General features: G+C 51.7%; 1 protein-coding gene and 1 long non-coding RNA gene across 2 annotated transcripts in view; one reads left to right on the top strand and one right to left on the bottom strand.

The window, feature by feature from the left end:
* The window catches only part of COL16A1 (collagen type XVI alpha 1 chain), a 76079-nt gene that overhangs the window by 41504 nt on the left and 13534 nt on the right, over positions 1–21041 (top strand). Inside the window, 18 exon segments of the mRNA XM_020983543.2 lie at positions 214–267; positions 569–607; positions 2480–2596; positions 2686–2727; positions 2855–2938; positions 3717–3761; positions 4660–4704; positions 7313–7366; positions 9726–9779; positions 10974–11027; positions 12371–12415; positions 12560–12613; positions 13475–13510; positions 13822–13884; positions 19427–19498; positions 19630–19683; positions 20366–20410; positions 20677–20721. Of these exon segments, the coding sequence (XP_020839202.1) occupies positions 214–267; positions 569–607; positions 2480–2596; positions 2686–2727; positions 2855–2938; positions 3717–3761; positions 4660–4704; positions 7313–7366; positions 9726–9779; positions 10974–11027; positions 12371–12415; positions 12560–12613; positions 13475–13510; positions 13822–13884; positions 19427–19498; positions 19630–19683; positions 20366–20410; positions 20677–20721 (1002 nt within the window).
* Positions 13453–14808, bottom strand: LOC110206285 (uncharacterized). Its single transcript, XR_002323866.2, has 2 exons — positions 14145–14808; positions 13453–13523 (listed from the first exon to the last, which is right to left on the bottom strand). It is a non-coding gene; the product is annotated as an uncharacterized LOC110206285 (long non-coding RNA).

Genomic DNA, 21041 nt, shown 5'->3' with positions numbered 1-21041 from the left:
ACATCCAATTCCCATTTCTACTGCACTTTATGATTTACAAAATGCGTTCTTCACAAAAGACCTGCAAAGGAGGTAATTATTGCCAGTTTACAGATGGGGAAACTGAGGCTGAAAGAGGCAGGGTTATTAGTCACACAACTAATAATTGATACAACCCAGGTCCTCTAACTTCGACTCTAGGACTCAATGTCCCACTTTTATCCTTGGCTTTAGGGAATACCTGGACACAATGGTTTGCCAGGACTGCCTGGGCCAGCCGGAGATTTGGTAGGTATAAGACTAATGATCCTTGCTCCGTATCCATCTCTTGGCCCACCCCAGAGCTGAGCTGTCCAATCTGTTCTCTCTTTGAGTGTTTCTTTTTCTTTCTCTGTCTCTTGATGTGGAACTGTCTCTGATTTTTAATTCCCTCAGTCCCATCTGGATCAAGTGCCCAGGAAGAAGGCTCAGAGAGTTGGGAATCACTTTCTGTTTCCAATATTCCTCTCAATCCCTCCCTCCTCCTCCTCCTCCTTACCCCCCCCCACCAGCCTGGCCCTGAGCTGCTGTGTCTGTGTCTCCCCTTCAGGGACCCCTATCTGCAGAGGCTGAAAGACATATTCTGAAGGTAAGAGCTTGAATGCAGTGGGAGGAAGGAGTGAGGATGTGAGGGCAAGAGAGGTCCCAGGGCGCTCGCCATATTCCCTGTGATCAGCTCTTTAGGAGATACCTAACATGGTGGCATGCAGATGGAGAGCCATGGGGGAGTTTGTGGCCTAAGACCCCCTAACAAAAACTACAGGGGCTTGTATGTGAGATACACAGATGGCAGAGTAGATACCACTCTGCCCAGACATCACGTACATGTTGACATCATGGGCAGAATCACACTGAGGGGATTCGTGCTTCAAGTACAAGCTGGACTAGATGACCCCCTGAGGCCTCTTCCAGTTTGGAGCATTTATAAACCGATGATTCATTTGATAACTATTAATGTAGCCCAAGGTTTAAGCTGAGGGGGTGAGATCAGATGAGCTCTAAGCCCCCTTCCAGCTCCTGAATTCTATGCTCTCTGTTCTAATAGCTTCTCATCTCTGACATTCTATGCTCTTGTCCCTTCTCATTCTGAAATTCCCTGTTCCAAATTCTCAAGTGAAGGAGGGTAAGGGGCTTCAACCAATATACCATGGGTTTATCAATCAAAGGAACTAGGGATGTTTAGTGGGGAGAGAAGACTCAGGGGCTATTATTTGGAAGAGGGGGTCTAGACTAGTTCTCCTTAATTCCATTAGACACAACCTAATTTCCAATGAATGGACATTGACAAAGTCTATCTAGGCTCTGTGTCAGGAACAAGGTCCTCCTGAATGGTCAGAGAAATGCCAAAGTGGCCTGGGCAGCCTCAGGTGGCAGAGGCTGGATGGCCGCTTGGCTGGGAGGTTGGAAAGGAGAGATGGGGTGAGGGTCCCTTCTCTCGGAGCTCCAGCCTTCCCTAGGCCGTGTCCTAGGAGCCCTTCCAGCTCAGACACTCTGTGATTTATGAGGCTTCATTAGGCTTTGGAGCCATCATCACCCTTTGGCTCATATTAAGTTTATGGTCAAGTCACCTCCCAGTGAATCGCTCCCCAGCCCTCTCCTCGCCCCCCTCCCTTTCCTGTATTTATGCAATGAGGCATTTTTTAAAAAGCTAAATGTGAAATTTTCATTCATCTTATTGACTTCCTGATGGAGACTCCTGGCCAGGTTAAATGAAAGGATGCCTCTCTAGGGAAGAGAAGCCAGAGAGAAGCGATGCAGTCCTTCTTAACAGAGGCTGCAGAGCAGTGGTCCTCAGGTACCACCAGAGGAGAGCGCTTAGGGTTCACAATGAGGGCTTTGCCAGTTGGGACCTTAGTTATATGACTGGCTCTCTGGGTGAAGCAGAATGGGCAGCCCCCGCAGGAGAGCCCCCAAAGGGCTTGGGTGTCTTTAGGCCATTGCCCTGTGGGTGGGAGGCAAAGGGCTTCCCTCCCAGCCCTCCTGGGGCTTATGGTGCTGGGCTGTGGAGGGAGCTTTTCAGATCCAACATCTACCTCCACGGGAGCAAGGAAGTGACCAATGGTACCTGGTCTCTGGCCTGAGCCCCAGGCCTAGCCTTACTGACCACTTGCCTTCCTGGCAAAAGGAGTTGGGGTTCTGTGTGGACAGAGCTTCCTTTCTTCCTCACTCCCACATCTCCATCCCTGCCTAAAGCCCCTCAGGGCTAAGGGAAGCTAACATTTGGTGCCTGGATCCATAGCAGAGCCTGGGCACAGTGGGTGTGGGTGTGTCTGTCATGCTTCTGTGTGTCTGACTTTCTGTCTGTCCCTGCGTGTCCTTGGGGTGGGGTAGTGCCTGGAGAGCAGGGGCTGGAGGCTGTGCCAGGCCTTAGAGGACACTTGGGTGTGGACATGGGGGAAGGTGTCCCCATGGTCTCAGCTGCTGATGGCCCCATTGCCTTCCTCTCCTCTCCCCTGCCTAGAACATCTGTGGGGATTGTGCTCAAGCTCAGACAGGCCTTCCGACCGCCAGCCTGTTGAAAGGAGAGAAGGGTGACCAGGGCACCCCTGGGGTTCCAGGCCTCGACAACTGTGCCCGGGTAAGAGACTATGCATTGAACTGGTAGTCTGGCTAGAAAGCTATCTGCCCCCTCATCCCCTGAATAATGCCTCAGATTTCCCTCCCCAGTGCTTCCTAGAACGGGATCGCCCCAGAGCCGAGGAGGCCCAAGTGAGTAAATCTTCACTTCCCCCTTCCCTGGGGAGCCCCTTGGCCACAGCTCCTCTATATCCTTCCTGGGTGCTCGCCAGGTGACTGTAGGGCCCCTCCATTCTCTGTGTCTCTGTTCCCTCCCCAGGGAAATGGAGAGGGGGACCCAGAATGTGCTGGGAGCCCAGGCCAGCCTGGCCCTCCAGGACTGCCAGGACAGAGAGGAGAAGAGGTAATCATGATGATAATGATGAGACTATTATAATCCATAATGGCCACGGTAATTCCTATAACCTATGGAGGGTTACAGAACCCATCCCTCATAACGTTATAAAATAGGCAGGACAAGTATTCTTATCCATGTTTTATAAAAAAAAAAAAAGAAGAAGGAACAGAGAGGGTAGTGACCTGCCCACTGCTGCACAGCTCAAAAGTGTTAGCATCTGGATTCAAACCCAGGACTTGTGAGTCCTGATTCTTCTGGTCTACCTGGTGCTGCTGCTGTTCTTGACTTTGAGATCATGGAATATTAACATTGATAGGAGCCTCCAAGAGTATCCAGGCTCAGCCACTTCAGTTTTTTAGAAGAGGAAACTGAGATCCCAAAAAGTACCTTGGCCCAGGGTCACACAACTAGCCACTCACAGAATCTGAATTTGAACCCAGGCCTCCTGTCTCCAAGTCCAACATTCTTCCCTCCCAGCCAGATCAGGGGACTTCCCATCTGCTGTGTTTCCCAACTTCAGTGCTCCAAGGGATGGGGGAGGCAAGTTCTTCCTTTATTACTATCAAAACCACTTAGAGTCAACTGCTCAATTATAGGCAGGCAGATTATCCCTGGCCAATCTTCCTTTCAAGTCCTTAATGACATTAGAGTCCACTGGGCTTAGCAAAATCTTGTGTTGACATCCATACTATCTCTGTTTACTTTCCCTGGGAGAGCCGGATAGTGTGGGAGCTCAGTCTTCTGACCCTGCCTTTTTAATGTTATTGTTTGCCTCCTTTTGCAGGGTCCGCCTGGTATGAGAGGCTCCCCGGGGCTTCCCGGGCCCATTGTAAGTGTCTCCAGTCATCTGCTTGGGGCACCTGACTTTCAGGTGCTAAGGGTGCTTCTGAGAATGGGGGAATGGACAGCCCAAAGTCGGGTCCCACTGTCTTTGGCTTCCTCAAAATGGCCCCAGGAAGATACATTCATCTTCCTGAGGTTGTGTGTCAGTTTTGCTTCCTGGGGTCCAGCTGGGCTGGGAGCTGGGTCCTCTTAGCATTGGGACCTTCCGAAGCGTGCCCGTCCCCCCAACTCCTTGCTGCGTGACAGCCATCCCTGCAGGAATGAATGAGTGCGTAGGCCCTTTGGCTGGCTGTCTTGGTGATCCAAAGTGTCCCCTTCCTCCTCTGGATCATGGGAGCTAGAGCTGGGGGGTCCTTGGTGATCATCAAGTCCAAAAGAGAAGGAAACTGAGGCCTGGAGAGGTGAAACCCCAGGCCCAGAGTCACATCTTTAGTGAGCGGCAGAGCTAGTGTTCAAACCCAGGTCATCTGTCTCCAAATCCAGGGCCCTTTCCGTTCTTTGAGGCCCTGGCAGGAAGGCTGGAGAAGAGGCCTGATAAGCCAAGTGGGCCCTTAGCTTGGATGAGAAGGCCAGGCAGCTTTTAAGAGGGCAGCAGGGGACAGACAGCTAATCTTGACGTCCACCATGGGTAGGACAAAGGGAGCAGGCTTCAGCTGCGAGGAGGGCAGAGTGGAGACCTTAGGAGGGACTGGGGGGGGGGGGCGGAATTCTCTCATCTTGGCTGCGGAGTGATTGCTTGGCCCCAGAGGCCTCAGGGCGTCTGTTGTGCAGCCGTCCCAGAACGTCCCCGAACGTGGCTCTCCCCAGCCTTGGGCCTTGTCTCCCCTGCCACTCCCCGGGTTACTGTGCTCTGTGAGATGTGACACGCCTGTTTCTCCCCTCAGGGCCCCCCAGGTTTTCCTGGCGCTGTCGGCTCCCCCGGATTGCCTGTAAGAACCTAGAGCTGCACGCACCCCCCACCCCAGGTCTCTGTGGTTCTTGTTGGCCTCCCCTCGGCTTACCCCACCCCACCCCACTACACCCCGTGTTTCTTGTTCCTCTTCAGGCACAGTAGCTAACGACGGCGGGTGCCCTTCTCTTATCAGGAGGCTCTCTCGCCTCGCAGGGATGCTTCCAGCTCTGTGGTTTCTTCTTGACATGGGTGCTCTGTCGTCTCTTTTTCACTCTCCTCTTCATCTCACCTCACCTGCTTCCCTCATCCATCCCCTTGAATTCTCACCTTCTGACCCATCCATTGACTCACTCTATGAAAGCCGTATTTCTCTACCCACTCTCCCTCCCTGATCGTCTTTTTCTTCCTCCTTTGGTCTGGATGTCTTTGTCCCAGGTGGTTCTTGGGGGGGGCTTCCAGGAGTCTGGCAGAGATGCCAAAGCTCTCGGGTTTCTTGTTGCAAGTTGGCACAGACTCAGTGTCATGCTGGGTGGTGGCCCCCAGCGACACCAGCCTTTCCCGTGATCCTGAGTAGATACGATAGCCTCCCTATCTTCTCTGCACCTGGCACTCCCCCCCCCTTCCTCACCCCTTATTCTGGCATGGTATCAGGCTTGGATTTCTGGAAAATTGCCGGGACATGCCCTCCCCCACCTGGCACCCCTGCCAGGTGTCGTTAATTGCTCTGCCTCCATCAGCCCCAGTGTGTTTGAGCCCCTCCCTGCCTGTCAGTCACAGACGCTAACCTGACTCGCGCTTGTGCGACTCCACACAGCTCCGTTGCCTACCTCAGGGGTAGCCACAGGGAGCTGGGATGGGGAGTCTGGGCGTGGGGCGCCTCCCCCTTGTCGCAGTTCCATCTGCTCTTGTCTTTGTCCCTGGTGAGAAGTCTCCTTGCTTCCACCTTGTGTCTCTCTGCTTGCTTGGGTGAAGGGCCCATCTATTTGTCCGCCCATCCATTCATCCGTGTCGTGTCGTCGTCCTCTGTGGGCACCTTGGGACACAGGTGGGAGGGAGGGTAGGGCACAGGGAAAGGGCAGAGTGGGAGAAGAAGCAGTGATGGAGTCTTTGCCTTCATTGATCCAAGACAATGCCATTGGCAGAGTTCAGCTTGGGAAGAAACCCAAACTTCTGTTATCTATTTCACCATCCTTCTTCCCCTTGAAAAGCGTCAGGTGCTGCTCCCAAGGGAGCACTCCTGTCTTTGCCTTTCCTCTGCCCAGGGTATGGTGGGATGGGACCGGTAAGTACTGGGCATGGGGAGTATGCTGCCATCCCTCGCTCATCTGGGATCTGGGCGGGGAAGGTGTGCCACTTGCAGTCACTTAGCTGGAGGAGGAATGAGCTTCAGGTCACTTGGTCATCTGGAGGGAGGAAATATAACCACTGATGGTTACTTCCTTAAGGGGAGCTCTTTGATGAAAACCAGCCCTCTGGAGAACACTTCTAACAGTCACTTCTTTGTGGAGAGGGGATCTTGCTTGAGTCATTTTTATTGTATTGGCCCTGCCTACCCATGAACAATTGATATTTCTCCAATTATTTAAACCTGTAAGGCAGAACACTGAAGACAGTTAAGGGGGCCATACCATTATATTCCATTTCTCTGGGTATAAATTGTTGAGATTCACCGCTCCCGGCAGACTGTCACCCCTTTGGACAGAATACTTGAAAGTCGCTCTCCTAGGGAGGAAAGTATTCCCCCTAATGATGATTTCTCTTGGGTATATCTGTTTTGGGGGGAGGGGTCAGGTGTTGGGAAATGGGAAAGAGGTACCTGTTGAGTATACCTCTGGACATATCAAAGCTAATGTTTCAACCTAGAGTAAGTCTTCAGCCCCTGGCCCTGCTCCTCGAATTTTGGCTTTTCATTATCTCTTCCCTCCCATCCCCAAGGGCATGACACTAAGGAAGAGGACATCCATAGGCTCAACAACCTTAAGATTGAATTGTACAGGTTAAACGGGACTGGACTGACCTTCTATGCTTCAGTTCCTCCACTCCCAACACTGATAACAGTTTCTGTTTCTATAATAACCTCATGGTTTACAAACAGTCCTGTGAGGGAGGAAGTGTGTGCTTCTCCCCATTTTGTAGCTGTGAGGAGGGAGAACTGTGGAGTTGAAAAGACTTGCCCAGAGTCACAAAGGGCCTGGCCCCTGCCCTCCTGACTCTAAGCCCAGTGCTGTTTGTGCTAGACTCTCCCACCTCTCCCACTATCACTGATCTCCCAGGGTCTGAACCTGAGCCACCCATATTGAGCACAGACAGGGCTGACAGCCTGCGGAGTATAATCATAGGAGACAGATGTGTCAGGAACCAACAGATGTTTGCTCTTGCAGTCCCCAACAGCTTCCATTAGGTGGATGTAAAACTAGGTCACCCCTTCCTGACCAGAAAACACCGTACAAAACCTAGCTCACCAGATTCTCACCCTGGGCGTGGTAATAGGAAGACAGGCTCGAATCTCAGAGGGGACCCCCTAACAACATGTGGGTGTGGGTGGATTAGGCCCAGGCACACACCAGTATGAGCCACGGGCAGAGGAATGGGGGGGAAGGGAGGGAGGGAGAGCCCCTTCCCAGTAGTTTCTGTTCTTTCCTAAGGGTCTCCAGGGAGAACGTGGTCTCACAGGGCTGACAGGAGACAAGGGGGAGCCGGTAAGTTAAGAGGGACGCCGTGTCCCGCGTGGTATTGGGAACACCAGGCGGGTGGCCAAAACGGAGAAGGAAATGTTTGGCCATGACGGCTTATCAGCGTGACTCAGTAACATAGTGGTACATGGCATGTATATCAACTTGGGGAATGAGTCAAAACTAACACATTGGATGACATCATTGGTGACCAAAAAGGTTCTGACAGACCAAACAGATGGGCCAGATCAAATAAGATAGGGTTAATAGGAGTAAATATCTAGTTCTCTACTGGGGGGGAGGGGTGTCACAACAGCCACTTCATAAATACAGGATGGGGAAAATGTGACTAGGTAGCGGTTTGTGGGGAAAAGACTTGGAAGCCTTAGTGAATGAATAAATAAAAAGCATTTATTAAATGCTTCCTATGCACCAGGCACCATACTAGCAGCTGGGGATACAAATACAAAAGAGAGCTGGTCCCTGCTTTCAAAGAGATTACATTCTGACAGAAGAGCAGATCCATGGAGGGGTATCATGGTCAGAGAAATCCCAGGGAGGGCGAAGGGAGCTATAGAGTGGCTGACTGACACACTCTTTCCTAATGCAATGGCAGAATTGATTCAATTACTATTCCTATAGAAGGGGGAGGAGAAGGAGGGGAGGGGAGGAGACGGTATGTGAAGGGGTGAAGCCTGGTTACTGGCTAACTGCGAGGGCCTATACGAGTTTGTGCTCACTCCCTGCCCTCTCAGGACAGCCCGTCCTCCCTCTCTGTGGCTGGCTTACTTCTGCTCCAGGGCTTGGTCTCTAGAGGGCCGGTGCAGAGGGGCCTGGTTCAAAGGGTACAGAGGCCACAGCAATGGCAGGCAGGCACGGATGGGAGATGGGGCAAAGCAGGCATGCACAGTCAGTGTAAGACACTCCTGATGTGGCAGCCATAAACAGCTAGCGCTGCCTCAGGCTGCATTAATAGACAGTGTCCAGAGCCTTGGTCAGAGCACATCTGGAAGACAGAATGTCTGGCTGGAGAGACATCACTTTAGGACGGTCTCCGACGAACCAGAGTCAGGGAGCCGGGGTGGTGTGGGAGTCCCGCCTCAGGAGCCTCAGTTTAAACCAGGTATGTTTAGCCTGGAGAAGAAAGGGGAGAGGGGGACACAATCGCTGCTTTCAGATAGTTAAAGGGCTGCCATGTGGCAAAATTCTTAGACTTGTTTTGCTTGGCCCCGAAGGGCAGAACTAAAGCAACTGGTGAAAGTTGCAACATGGCAAATTTTAGCTTGATGCCAGGAAAGACTCCCTGCCAATGAGCTCCTTCAAAGTGGAAACGGACTGCTGCTTTCCCCTTTCGTTGGAGGCTGCATGACCCGTTTGTTGGGGATGAAGGGATTTTTTTCTGTCAGATGACCTCTGGGGTCCCCTCAAGCTCAAAGGATGCAGCTCATCTGGGGTAGAGACCCACTGTCATGGGCAAAGGCCCCCTGTTCCAAGAAACAAAATCCCACTGGAACCAAACTCCGGCAGCCTCCCTTTCCACTTGATGACATGGGGTGTACAGGGGCAGTATAATGGGCTGTCCTGTAGCCCATAAAGACACACAAGGGACTCATCATTAGGGTCAACTTCTACTGCAAAGACCAGTGAGCTAGGCTGAGGGGAAAGGAGGAATGGGAGCAGGGAGGGCACTAAGGGACAGGGAGGCGGTGAGAAGGGATCGATCCAGCAGGGGAAGAAGGAATACGACAGAGGAGGGACCTAGGCTGGTGTGAGTGACTAACGGCCTTCGAGCTGGCTCCTGACAGGAACCAGGGGGGCTTGGCAGGAGCAGAGGTGAACGGGCAGTCACGGGCTGGGGGCCAGGGGAGGCGGCTTCCAGCCACATCCCTCTACCCTGGCTCCTTCAGGGGGTGCTTTCCACATCGCTTTTAGATTGGAAGGGGCACATTCCCTGGCCTCACAACCTTCTCTCCACACACCTTGGGGGCTCTACCTTCCTAATGCCCTTGTCTTTTTCCTCCACCCAAGAATTCTCCTCCAACCTCCTCCTCCACCCACCCAGAGCTGTCTCCAGCCTAGTTCCCAAGGACAGAGCCAATCTGGAACTTGCTACTGAGTCCTGTTAATGAACTCCTGCTGCCAGGCAGGCTGCCGGGGTGGGCATGGGCAGAGACGGGCAGAGTTGTATGTCCAGGAGGACTAGGTTGGAGGCAGAAATAGTGAGCCCAAGGCCTGGGGGTAGGGGAGCTGGGCCAGTGGTTTGGTGAGCTGGTGCCAACAGGCTTCAAAGGCCTTAGGTTTTGGCACTGCCATTGGCAGCCTGAAATTCAGAGCTGAGCCTGGATTTGGGGAGAAGTTGCTGCATCATCTCTGCTTCCCTCTGCAGGGCCCACCAGGACAGCCAGGCTACCCGGGTGCCATGGGACCTCCAGGACTGCCTGTGAGTAAGAACTGGAGAGGGTAGTCACTTCAGAGTCACATGGGCACAGGGTGCCCAGAAGACTGGCAGGGGTGGTGAATGGGAATAGGCTTGTGCTAGGCCAAGTGCCATGGACAGGGTGGGCATCAGAGAAGCCTTTGGAGGTCCCTGTCCTGAATTAGGTGATTGCCTCAAATGCTCCCTTCTTCCTCTCTATCCTCACTTCCAACTGGTCTCCCTCCTCCCCTCCTGCCTGCAACTGTCCACCTGCAGAATGCATTTCATGGTTGTATTGATACTAAGGCAGCTGTGACTTAGAGGGGTTTTCTGTCCAGCTGCCATCCCGGAGAGCCCCTCTGAAGGTAGCTGATCCCACACCGAGAGATCCTGGGTGCTGCTGGAACCATCTCTTCATCTCACTGCAGTGATCTGACTGGATTGCCAGTCTGGGCGGGCATTCGACATTGTGTGTATGTGTGTGTGTGTGTGTGTGTGTGTGTGTGTGTGTGTGTGTGTGTATATATATATATGTTCATTCAGCTAACATACACTTATCCTACACAGTGCAGGGATGCTTCTGTGCTGGGAGAATTGCAAAGTTTAGATAAGACACAATCCCTCCCCTCCTGGAGCTAATCAACAGTAATAAGGGCATTAGATAGAATGCATTCATAATGTCCTGTGAGGCCCGAGGGGAAAGATCATTACTGACAGTTTGTAGAGTAAAGTGGTGGGCACTTGAATTGGGTTTTAAAAGGATGAGTAGCAGTTCATTAGGGGGAAAGGACATTTCCATTATTAGGAACAGCATGGCAGGAAAGTTCAGGGCGTGTTGAGGGAGATGCATCATGAAGGGCCTTGAATGCCAGACAACAGGGATCCATGCTGGCCCTGGGAATTGAGAGGAGGACACAGATGCAACAGATATCCCAGAGATGGATTTGACAGCGACTTGGTAATTGATTGGATGTGAGGGAGGAGGAGGAGGCAGAAGACACCCCTGGCAAGGCCTGCGATTTCAGGATAACTTTGTGATAGGGGAGCCAGTGCTAAGGGCTAGAGGATGGCCCCCCACTTCCCCGCTCCCCCCCAGCAGCCTTCTTCAGTACCATCTGTTTCAGTACCATGCTGCATACCAGCTGCCTTCTCCATCCCTCCTATGACAGCTATGATGGAGCATGGGGCTAATTTTGGTTTTTCCACCTGTTTGCCAAGGGCATCAAGGGAGAGCGTGGCTACACGGGTCCTGCCGGAGAGAAGGGAGAGTCGGTGAGTTACAGCTGTTTAAGGGATTTGTTGATCCCCTCCCCCAACAAACACACCCAATACGCTGGAAGAGTATTCTGGCAGTTTGAGAAGAGGAGATCGCGCCACCCCTGCCCGCCTCCTGCCACCCCCTCAGCCTCCCCAGCTGTATCATAGAGGGATCAGCCTGTGTGGGAGGGAGGGTCTAGAACTGAGAGGGACCTGAGAGGGAAGCAACAGGATAGGGTAGAAAAAGCCTTCTGGTCTGGGCTCTGAGAACCTCGGTTTTGCATCCTGATTCTGCCACTTACAACCTGTCCGGCTGCCTGCCAAGTGCCTTCTCCTCTCCTGTAAAACCAGGGGGTCAGCCTTAGATATCTGTCAGGTCCTGTGAGAAATCAGCTCCCTCACCCAGGGAAATGAAGCCACACAGCTCAGGTCCCACAGGTTACTACCCAGGCCAGGATGGAAATGCAGGTCTTCTGCTTCCCAATGCGGAAGTCTGGCAGCTCCACAAAGGCACCTCTTTATTAGTGGTGCCTCCTCCCCTCTTTCCTCTTCCCCTCCACTCCCCCCTCAAGCAGAGCTGGCTAGAAGGAAGGGCTGGTATGAAGAGGCCCAGGCTGGGAGCTGCTGCTCCTGGCCCTGCCTTGGCCTCCTTACTGTTCTCAGCCTGTGTGTCCCCGTCTGTAAAAGAGACATGGGGAGCCAACCCTGACTTTGGAGTCAGAAGCCTGGCCCAGATCTGCACTTTACTCCATGTAGGCCTCTTAGGGCCTCCAGTTCCCCTGCCTGTCAAAAGGGCCTTGGACCAGTCCAGCTCCGGCATTCAGTGATCAATACTACAATTCCACCTCAGAGGGAAGTCTCTTCTTCGCTCTGGTCTTCAAGACTGTGTGTGCATCCTCTTCCTCCACCCGCTCACACAGAATTCAACCGTGCCACTGCAATGAGATAACTTTGCCATGGTTCCTGGGTCTCATCTCCTTCCAATCATTTAGGTTTTGTCCCCCTCTTCTCTTCTGGACCTGCCTGAAGAGCCTATAAATAGCTTCTCTGCCCCTCAGCCCTACCCTGCAACCCTGCTGGGTTATTGAGTTTCTCCCTTCAGGCAAACAGGATCTCTGGTCATGTTTTCCCCCCTCATTCAAACAGAATCAGCATTAGTTCTTCCTCTACATGAGAGGGTCATGGTCCCTGGTCACCATTAACCCTTCGTCAGGTCAGGCAAAGTCACTGTGCCCTCCCCGCCTCCCCCAATCCTTCAAGTTCAGCACAGTCACGACTCACTCAATCCTGCAGAAACACGTCCCCACCTCTGCTCTTGAATCTTCAAGGTTATTGATTGGCTTTCTCTCTGTTTCTAGGGTCCACCAGGAGCTGAAGGTCTCCCAGGCCCCATGGGCCCTGCAGTAAGTGTGGGAGGGGTCTCAGGGTGGCTGGTGGGGAGATGCTGACTTATCAACACAGTCCTCTCAGGGCTGGGTACTGCTTGAGGGCTGAGAGAAGAGGGTGAGGGCAAGGCGCCAGTTTTCTTTGTTTTCTGTGGGTGACAGGGTCCCCGAGGAGAAAGAGGAGCCCAAGGTGGTGCTGGTGAGAAGGGAGACCAGGTGAGTGGGAAGGGAAGGAATATGTGAGTGTGTGTGTGTACGTGTGCGCGTGTGCATGCAACACACACACACACACATGCATGCACATGGGCAAGTCTGTGTTTATGGGAGGGGAAGGGGAGAAGAGAAATCAATCAACATTTATTAAACACCTTCTATGTGCCTGGCACTGTGCTAAGCACCGGGATATAGACAAAAAAAGAAAAAGGCCCCGCCCTCAGGGACCTTATATTTGATCATGTGAAGGATGTGCATGTGTGGGGCAGGTGGGGGTAACACAAATAAAGATGACTTAAGTCTGATTATCTCTGATGGGTCAAGGAGGAGATGGCACCGAGTTTGGTGCCCATGAGTGATGGCAGCCTCGATTCCTTTTTCTGGAGGCGGGTCCCTTTGAGTCCTGTTGGCTTCCATTGTCACCTACCCTAGGTTGGAAGCAGGATGGGAGTGGAGAAAGGGATAGGACACTGGGGAAATAGTTAGTGGCTGGGGCAGAGGGTTATCTGCTTCCAGAAGGCAATGCTAGAGAAATACAAAATGGATGACCATGTCGGATATGGCCAGAGGGTCCCCAGATCTCACTAATCCTCCCCCCTCCACCCAGAACATCCCTGACAAGAAGACATTAGCCTCTACTGGAAGAGTTTTGATTACGAGGAACTCACTGCCCCCAGAAGCAACCCGTTCCACTTAGGAACATCTCTGATGATCAGCAAGTTTTCATTTACATTGGGCTGAAATGTTCCTGCCCTTCATTGCTCTGATCCTTTCCACTGGGGCCGTGCAGAACAAAGTGAATCCGTCTTCCATATGGCAGCCCTTGCCCTTCCAGAACTTACCATTCCTTTGTTTTGTCTGCAGGGATTTCAGGGACAGCCAGGATTCCCAGGCCCACCGGTAAGTAAAGGATCTACCAGAATAAAATCAGGAAAAGAGAGATGCACAATATCGCAGAAGGGCATTTGTCCTGATTGAAAGGGTGACCAGGACGAGAGCAGGTGGCTTGAGGCAGAGGCAAGGGAAGGGAGTGGGGTAGACACAGGGGGAGGATACTAGGGAAGTACTTAGTGACTGGGGCAGAGGGTTTCCTCCTTCCAGAAGATGGAAGCATAATGTCTAAGAGGTGAGCAGTAGCTAAGCCACATAGAGAGATCATGCTCTGAAGTCGGTCCCCTCTGTTCTTATTTTTTTCCCCTCTGTTCTTATAGGGGCCCCCAGGATTCCCAGGCAAAGCAGGACCAGCTGGTCCACCTGGCCCCCCAGCTGAGAAGGTGAGCAGGAAGAACTGGAGGAGGGGGGGTGAGTTAGGAGCTAAGCCTCTCTGCAGAGCCACCAGGAGTCTGGCTTATTTCCTCTATCAGGCAGTCCAAGCTGCATAAACAGATATCAAGACACTTCCCCGTGGAATGAGAGGGAAAGCGAGGGAAGGAGGAGTGGGGAAGGGTCCTGGCAAATGGAAGAAACAGATGGATTCTGGGGTGGGCAGAGAAGGAGAGATGAGATGGGGAGGGGGGTGGGTTAGGGGCCTTACCTCCGTGTGGCTTCCAGTTTAGGAGGTAGAAGGACAGACATTCTGAGTGAAAAGACTTCTTCTCCTGCATGGGGAAGGGAGTAGGATGGAAAAGTGAAGCCAAGCCCCTGGAGGTCCCTTTGGCCTGAGGTTCAGTCCCTCCTCTCAGCTGGCTGCTGTGCCCCCTTCAGTTGGCTTTGCACAGGGTCTGCCTTTCTGCCCTGAAAGAGGAAAATAGAGAGGAGATGGGGGAGGGGGAAGAAAGAGGGAGACTAGGCTGAGCCCTGCTTCTCCTTTAGGTTCCAGAGATCAATGGGCTTGCTCTGTGAGGTCTTTCCTTAAGGGGAGGGAGGGGGCAGCCGCAATCTAAATCTCTAGACCTTCGGCCTTTTGGGTGGGAGGAGGGCTCAACTCAACATTGATTAAACACCTCCTGTGTACAGAACACCATGTAGGGTGCTAGGGGAGCTAGGCAGCTTTGACAGACTTCTGCCCTCCCAGAGCTTACCAGAGGCATGACACATCAGTACCAACCCACATTTATGCAGCGCTTCAGGGTTAACAACGTGCTTCTGTGAGATAGGTAGGGCACAAGTATTATTATCCCCATTTGAGAGAGAAGGCAAACCGAGGATTAGAAAGGTGAAATGATTTGCTCTGGGTCACACAATAGTAAGTGCCTGAGTCAGGATAAGAATATGATTCTTTCCCAACTCCAACGTCCTGCCAAAATACCATGCTGACTTCTGGCACGCAGAATTTCATCAGTGCATTCAAGAGGAGCAAAACACGAATTTAGGGTTAGATGAGGTCTATGGCAGAAGGTCGTTACGGACTCCTGAGATCACAAAGGACTTACTGGAGGAAGAGGCATCCCAGTTGGGCTTTACGTGATGGGTAGGAAGGAGTCCACCATGTGAGAGCAGGGAAATAGGGCGTTCCAGGCATAAAGACCAGTGGGATCAAAACAAATAAGAAACCACCAGACCAGTGCAGGGGAGGAAGATAGGCAAGTTTGGCTAGAAAGTAGAAGGTCTGGAAAGGGACACAAGATGAAGCTAGAAGGTAGAATGATACAGATTGTGGAGGGCCTTGAATGCCAGGCAAAGGAACCTTTACTTGGGTGGGGGGGGTAGGAAACTGCTTAATGGTTTTGAGCAAAAGATTGTACTGATCAGACCTGAGTGCAAGGAAGACTATTGGTAGTGAGGGTAGCCTGGATGGGCAGAGAACGGAGCTGGGAAGATGTGTTAGGGAGCTAATGCAGGCTGGAGCCCAAGCTGGCAGCAGCAAGGACCTGCATGTGGATAGCCATGGGAATGCAGAGTTGGGGGCTCTGTGATGGAGTTGGTGCCGTCATCCTGCCACGGTGATAAGGGGAGAAGGAAGGTGACCAGAGGAAGCTCCTGAGTCAGGGCCCTAAGCCAGCTGGGAAAGAGGCAGAGCTGGGTGGGTGTTTGGGAGTGGGAAGAAAGACAGAGACAGAGAGAAGAGAGGGGGAGAGGGAGAGAGACAGACGTGGAGAGAGGCAGAGAGAGAAAGACAGACTGAGAGGGGAGGGAGGAATGGAGGGAGGGAGAAACAGAAGGAGAGAAGAGAGAAAGAGAAATAGACTGAGAGGAGAGGGTAGACAGAGGCAGGGAGGGAGGGAGAGACTTGGAGATGGGGGGAAGGAGGGAAGGAGAGAGATAAGGAAGGAGAAGGGGGAGAGGCAGGGAGGGAGGAAGGGGGGGAGAGAGAGAGAGAGAGAGAGAGAGAGAGAGAGAGAGAGAGAAGAGAGAGAGAGAGAGAGAGAGAGAGAAGCAAGAGACTGGCTAAAACTGATAATGACCACAGGGAAGGGCTGCTTTTGTGTCTTTCTCACAATTGTCCCTCCCAGCCTGTCAGCACAGAAGCCTGACCCACCCAGAGCATATAGCTTTAAAAGCAGTCAAGCAGCTGGCTGCCTTGTCTTTCTCTCATCAGCTCCCCCTTCCCAGGAGAAGAGCTTTTCCATCTTCCATACTGTTCCATCTCCTCCTCCTACAACAGCACATTCTGCCCTGGGGTCCCTCCTTCTCCCTTCCCCCCTTTTTAGACCTTGCCCTGGCCAAGGAGGAGGAGACACACATTCAGACTTGTTGAGAAGATCCTGTCTAGAACAGGGAGTGATCTGGGCTGGTGACTGGCTCCCTTTGCTTCCCTGGGTCCCTCCTGTAATCAGGCCAGTTTCAGCTGAGAAACCTAAGCATCTGCTCTCTGCTCCCGAGTAGGCCAGGGTTTGGGGGAGTGAGCACTGACATTTCTAAAGTTGCACTGCCCCCTCTCAGCTAGTGCAGACATTGCAGTGCCTAACAGTACAGGCCCAGAGGGAGTGCACTAGCTAGACACATAAGGGACCTTGGAATGTAGAACACAGAATTTCAGAGCTGGAAAGAACCTTAAAATAGAGACTGTAGATTGTCAGAGCTGGAAGGGACCTTGGAAAACATGCCGCCACAAACCTTCCGATTTGGAAATGAGCTCAGAGGCCAATGAATCCAGCCCCTACCTGACAAAGAACCTCTTCTCTACCGTTTCCCACTTCCACTCCAGGAGGAGGCAGCCCTCCTGTGCTGAGCCTGCCCAGTCCACTTGTAGACCACTCAGTGTTAGGAAAGCAGTCCTGACCTGGAGCCTAAGCCAGGGCCTTGCTCCTATTGCTCCCACTCCTGCTCTCTGGGCCTAAGAAGAGGCCTCATCCCTGTCCCACCTGATTGTCCCTCCAATACTGGAAGCCAGCTGCCATGTCCCACAGGCCTGCTCTTCTGGCTCCACATCCCTGGTTCCTTCAGCTGATCATGGGTGCCATGCTCTTCAGTCCCCTCTTCTTCCTGGCTGCTCTCCTCTGGACTCACTTCAGTGACTTGGTGTTCTTCCTGGATCGTGGCACACAGAACTGAACGTGGTATGCCAGAGTCTAACAGAACAGTTGCCTCCTCCATTTCTGGGCATCAGGCCTCTCTTAATGCGGCCTGCAGTTACATTAGTTGTTCCAGCTGCCACCTCACTTTACTGACAGGTCATTAACACCCCCAGATCTTTTTCAGATGAAGTGTTATCTAGCCATATCTTCCCTCATCCTGCACTTCTGCAGGTAATTGGGGGTTTTTTCTTTTTTTTTTTCCAGGTAATTGTTTTTTAATCCAGGTATAAGACTTTACATTAACCTTTATCAAATTTCATCTTGTTAGATTAGGCCCAGGGTTATCCTAGCCTGTTGAGATTTTGTTTCTGGATCTTGACTCTTCTTATCCCATACATTAGCTCTATGTTATTGGCCAAGTTGATAAGCTCCCCACCTATTCTTTCATCTTAATTAATAATTATATTTCATACCATAGGGCCAAGGATAGATCCCTGAGGTTCTGTGTTAGAAGCCTCCCCCCTGATTTGACATTGGCTTGTTAATTGATACTCTTTGATCTGGTCACACTCATTCAACTCACCTAGGTATATAGTCATCTAATCCATATCCTTTATCCTTGTCGGCAAGACTATCATGAGAGACTGCCAAATGCCATGCTGAAATGTTGGTATACAGCGTGTATAGCATTCCCCTTATCCACCAATCTAGGAATCCCATCAGAAAAAGGAAACAAGGGTCATAGCTGGCAGGACCTGTTCTTCAAGAAGCCATATTGGCCTGTGATGGTCACCACTGTCCTTTCCAGATGCTCATGAACCATCCCTTTAATAAGTTCTAGAATTTTGACAGGAATCCAAGTCAAGCCAACACCCAATTCTCCAACTCTATTCCTCCTCCCTTTTTTGAAAATCAGGATAGTATTTTCCCCTCTCCAGACCTGTGGCACCTCTCTCATTGTCAGCCATCCTTCAGAGATTACTAGCCATGATTAAGCAATTCTACCTGCTGACTCAGTACTGTAGGGAGTGCCTTTTCTGGGCCTGAGACTTATTAAAGGCAGCCGTCTTACCGTTTCTTCATTTATCTTAGGTCTCAACTTTCTTCTAGCTGTTTGGTCTATTCTCAGGACAATGATCATTTTTGTCAACAGAGAAAACAGTAGCAAAGTAAGAGTTGATTAGTTCTTCCTTCTCTCTGCCATGATTATTGTCCCATCCATCCCTAGAAATGACGCTGTCCTCTCTGGGAGTTTTCTCATTCTGTCAACACAGCTTTAAAAAAATAGAGAGAAAGTTCATTCTGTTGCCCTTAGGATTCATCACTAGCTTCAGCTCATTCTAGACGCTGGTGTTCTGGATACCAGTTCAACAGGACTGTAATACTTGATGGGATCAGTTACTTCGTGGGCTTCCATTTTCAATCATCTTTAAAGTGTCTGAGTTGGCGAATGAATTCCCTTTGCATACACGTCGTTTCCATTTGTACTTCAGAATGTCATTCTTGAGAACTTTCAATGCCTCTTGGGCCAACTTCTGAAGACTTTTTTAGGCCTCCAGATGCTACTGATTCTTTCTTTGAACCTTTAAAATCTGCTTTTCAGTTCCCAGATGATCGCTCTCATCCCAACTAGTTCTTATCACTTCTACTTCAACAACGGTTTAGTTCCCCACAACTGGTCAGAATCAAGTTCAGGATATCAGTTCTCCTCATTACTCTCTCGACCTTTTGAAGATTATTACCACTGATCCACACCCCTAATTTAACAGATGATGAATTGAGGCTCAGAGAAGGAAAGTGACTTGTCCAAGGTCTCAGGTGGTCTTGGGAGCTGTTTGCACACACTCCATTTGGCTGCATGGTGAGGGAGGGACATCCTAGGGGATGGCAGGGGATAGGGGGAGGGGTCCAAGTCATAGGGAAAACTCATTAGGAGACAGGGTGGGGTAGTGGAAGGAGAATCGGATCTGCAATCAGCGAACCTAAGCTGGAGTCCCAGCTCTCGTATGTCACTAGCTGTGTGAATTTAGGTAAATCTTTGATCCTTAGTTTCTTTGTCTGTAAAATGGGGATAATATTTACAATATCTTACTCGTAGGGTTGTGTTGGGATGAGACTGTTAACTATAAAATACCATAGAAATGTGAGTAGTTATTACCCATTATCTAGAACAGGGATGAGGAACTTGCGGCCTTGAGAACACATGTGGCCCTCTGCATCCTCAAGTGCAGCCCTTTGATTGAATAGGGCTGCACTTGAGGACCTAGAGGGCCACAGGTTCCCCACCCCTGACCTAGAACTAGAACCCCAGTTTCTAGTAGTCAGAGACCACACACACTGCTCCTGAGCCAGCCCCTCCCCACTCCTTCCCCCCCGCCAAGAGTAAGCAGGCTCTATTGACTCTGGGGTGGTTTTGCAGGGAAGTGAAGGAATTCGAGGACCATCAGGCATGCCGGGCCCTCCAGGACCTCCCGGACCCCCTGGCATACAGGTAAGGGCCTTACTTGCCCCAGGATACATGGGGGAAGGGAACAGAGGGGCCAGGTAAGCTTCATTCCCTGTGGCCCTAATCCATTCACTGTTCTAGGCACGTGGAACATTTCACTTCTCTCTACTTTTCAGGGTCCTGCCGGCCTTGAGGGGCTAGATGGGAAGGATGGGAAGCCTGGTTTGAGGGTAAGACAGTGGGATCAAGGTAGAAGGGGAGGTTTTGTGATCAGATGTCCTCCCCCATTCCAGCCTTCATAAAGAAAGCCTTAGAACCCCCCAGATCTTGGGGTTCAGTCAAGTTGAGAATCCCCTGTCTTTGTCAAAGACATAGGTTTCAGAGCCCCTGTCTCTTTCCCTGGTGAGAAATTCAGATGTTCTTAGGCACCTGGAAGGTTCTGTTGTTCTGAGACTTGTTGGTACTCACAGAAACCAGGACAAGAAGCAAAATGAACTCCTGCCCAAGTTCCCAAAGAAACTTTGTTTCATCCAGTGTGGCTGGATGAGCTCAGCCATGGGCTTCAAAGGCCTGGAACAAGCCCCATCTCCTTATGTCTCATTTTACTGGGCTTCCATCAGAGATGGGGGAAGTGGGATGGAATCCTAGACCATTAAACTGCAAGGGGCCTCTTTTATATGTGGGGAAACTGGGGCCCTGCCAGGAGAAGAGACGGGGCCAGAGTGTGGGGGTGGCAAAGCCAGACCTTCGATTCCTAGTCTAGGCTCAAGCCACTCCCCATGAATCTCTCATCCAACCGCCCATTTCCCTTTATCCGGGAGTATGGGGCGAGGGTGACTTTGGCCCAGTGAACATGGCTGAGGGGTAACTGGACCAGCCCTTTGTCCTGATGTTCTTGTTCTCTTTCTGTAGGGGGACCCTGGCCCTCCTGGACCCCCAGGACTCATGGGAATCCCGGTAGGTTGAACTCTAAGGTCAAATCAGGCCGCTTAGATAGAATGAGCCGACCCCTGCAGAAGGAGGCTCATGGATAGGCTTGAGCACCTCTCTCCAAAGACTTCCCAAGACTGGAGCCCATTCTTAGGGCTCGGGCTTTTCCACTGCTGTGTGCCTGTTGCATTCAGAGCCACAAGACACGATTCTGGAGTTTGGATTTTGATGAAAGAGCAGACCTAAAGGGGTCTTCATCTTATCGGAGAATGACCTCTGTCTCTCTCTTCCAGGGCTTCAAGGGAAAAACAGGACATCCAGGCCTCCCTGGGCCCAAGGTGGGTAGTGGGGTCTCTTTTCCTGTTGGGGCCCTTTTTGCTCTCCCTGGAAACCCAACACTGTCCGGGGATGGTGACCTGACCCTGGGTAGTAGAGGTGCCAGCCACCCCAATGAGGCCCATTGTCACACTTTAGGCATTCTAGGAGGCCTCTGTGCCCCTCTCCTCCCCACCAAGTGCAGCTTTAAGGCTTGGCCCTCCCCCGGCTGTTTCCCTCACTGGTCTGAGCCTACAGGAGTCCCCTTCTGGAGTGTAGCAGGTGGCTGTTGAGCTTTGGGGGGGCTGACCATTGCCAGCGATGGGTGGCTTCTGAGGGGAGC

Source organism: Phascolarctos cinereus, unplaced genomic scaffold (assembly GCF_003287225.1).
Source record: "Phascolarctos cinereus isolate Bilbo 61053 unplaced genomic scaffold, phaCin_HiC Scaffold_726;HRSCAF=1367, whole genome shotgun sequence".
Lineage (NCBI taxonomy): Eukaryota > Metazoa > Chordata > Mammalia > Diprotodontia > Phascolarctidae > Phascolarctos > Phascolarctos cinereus.
This window is presented reverse-complemented; position numbering and strand designations above follow the sequence as displayed.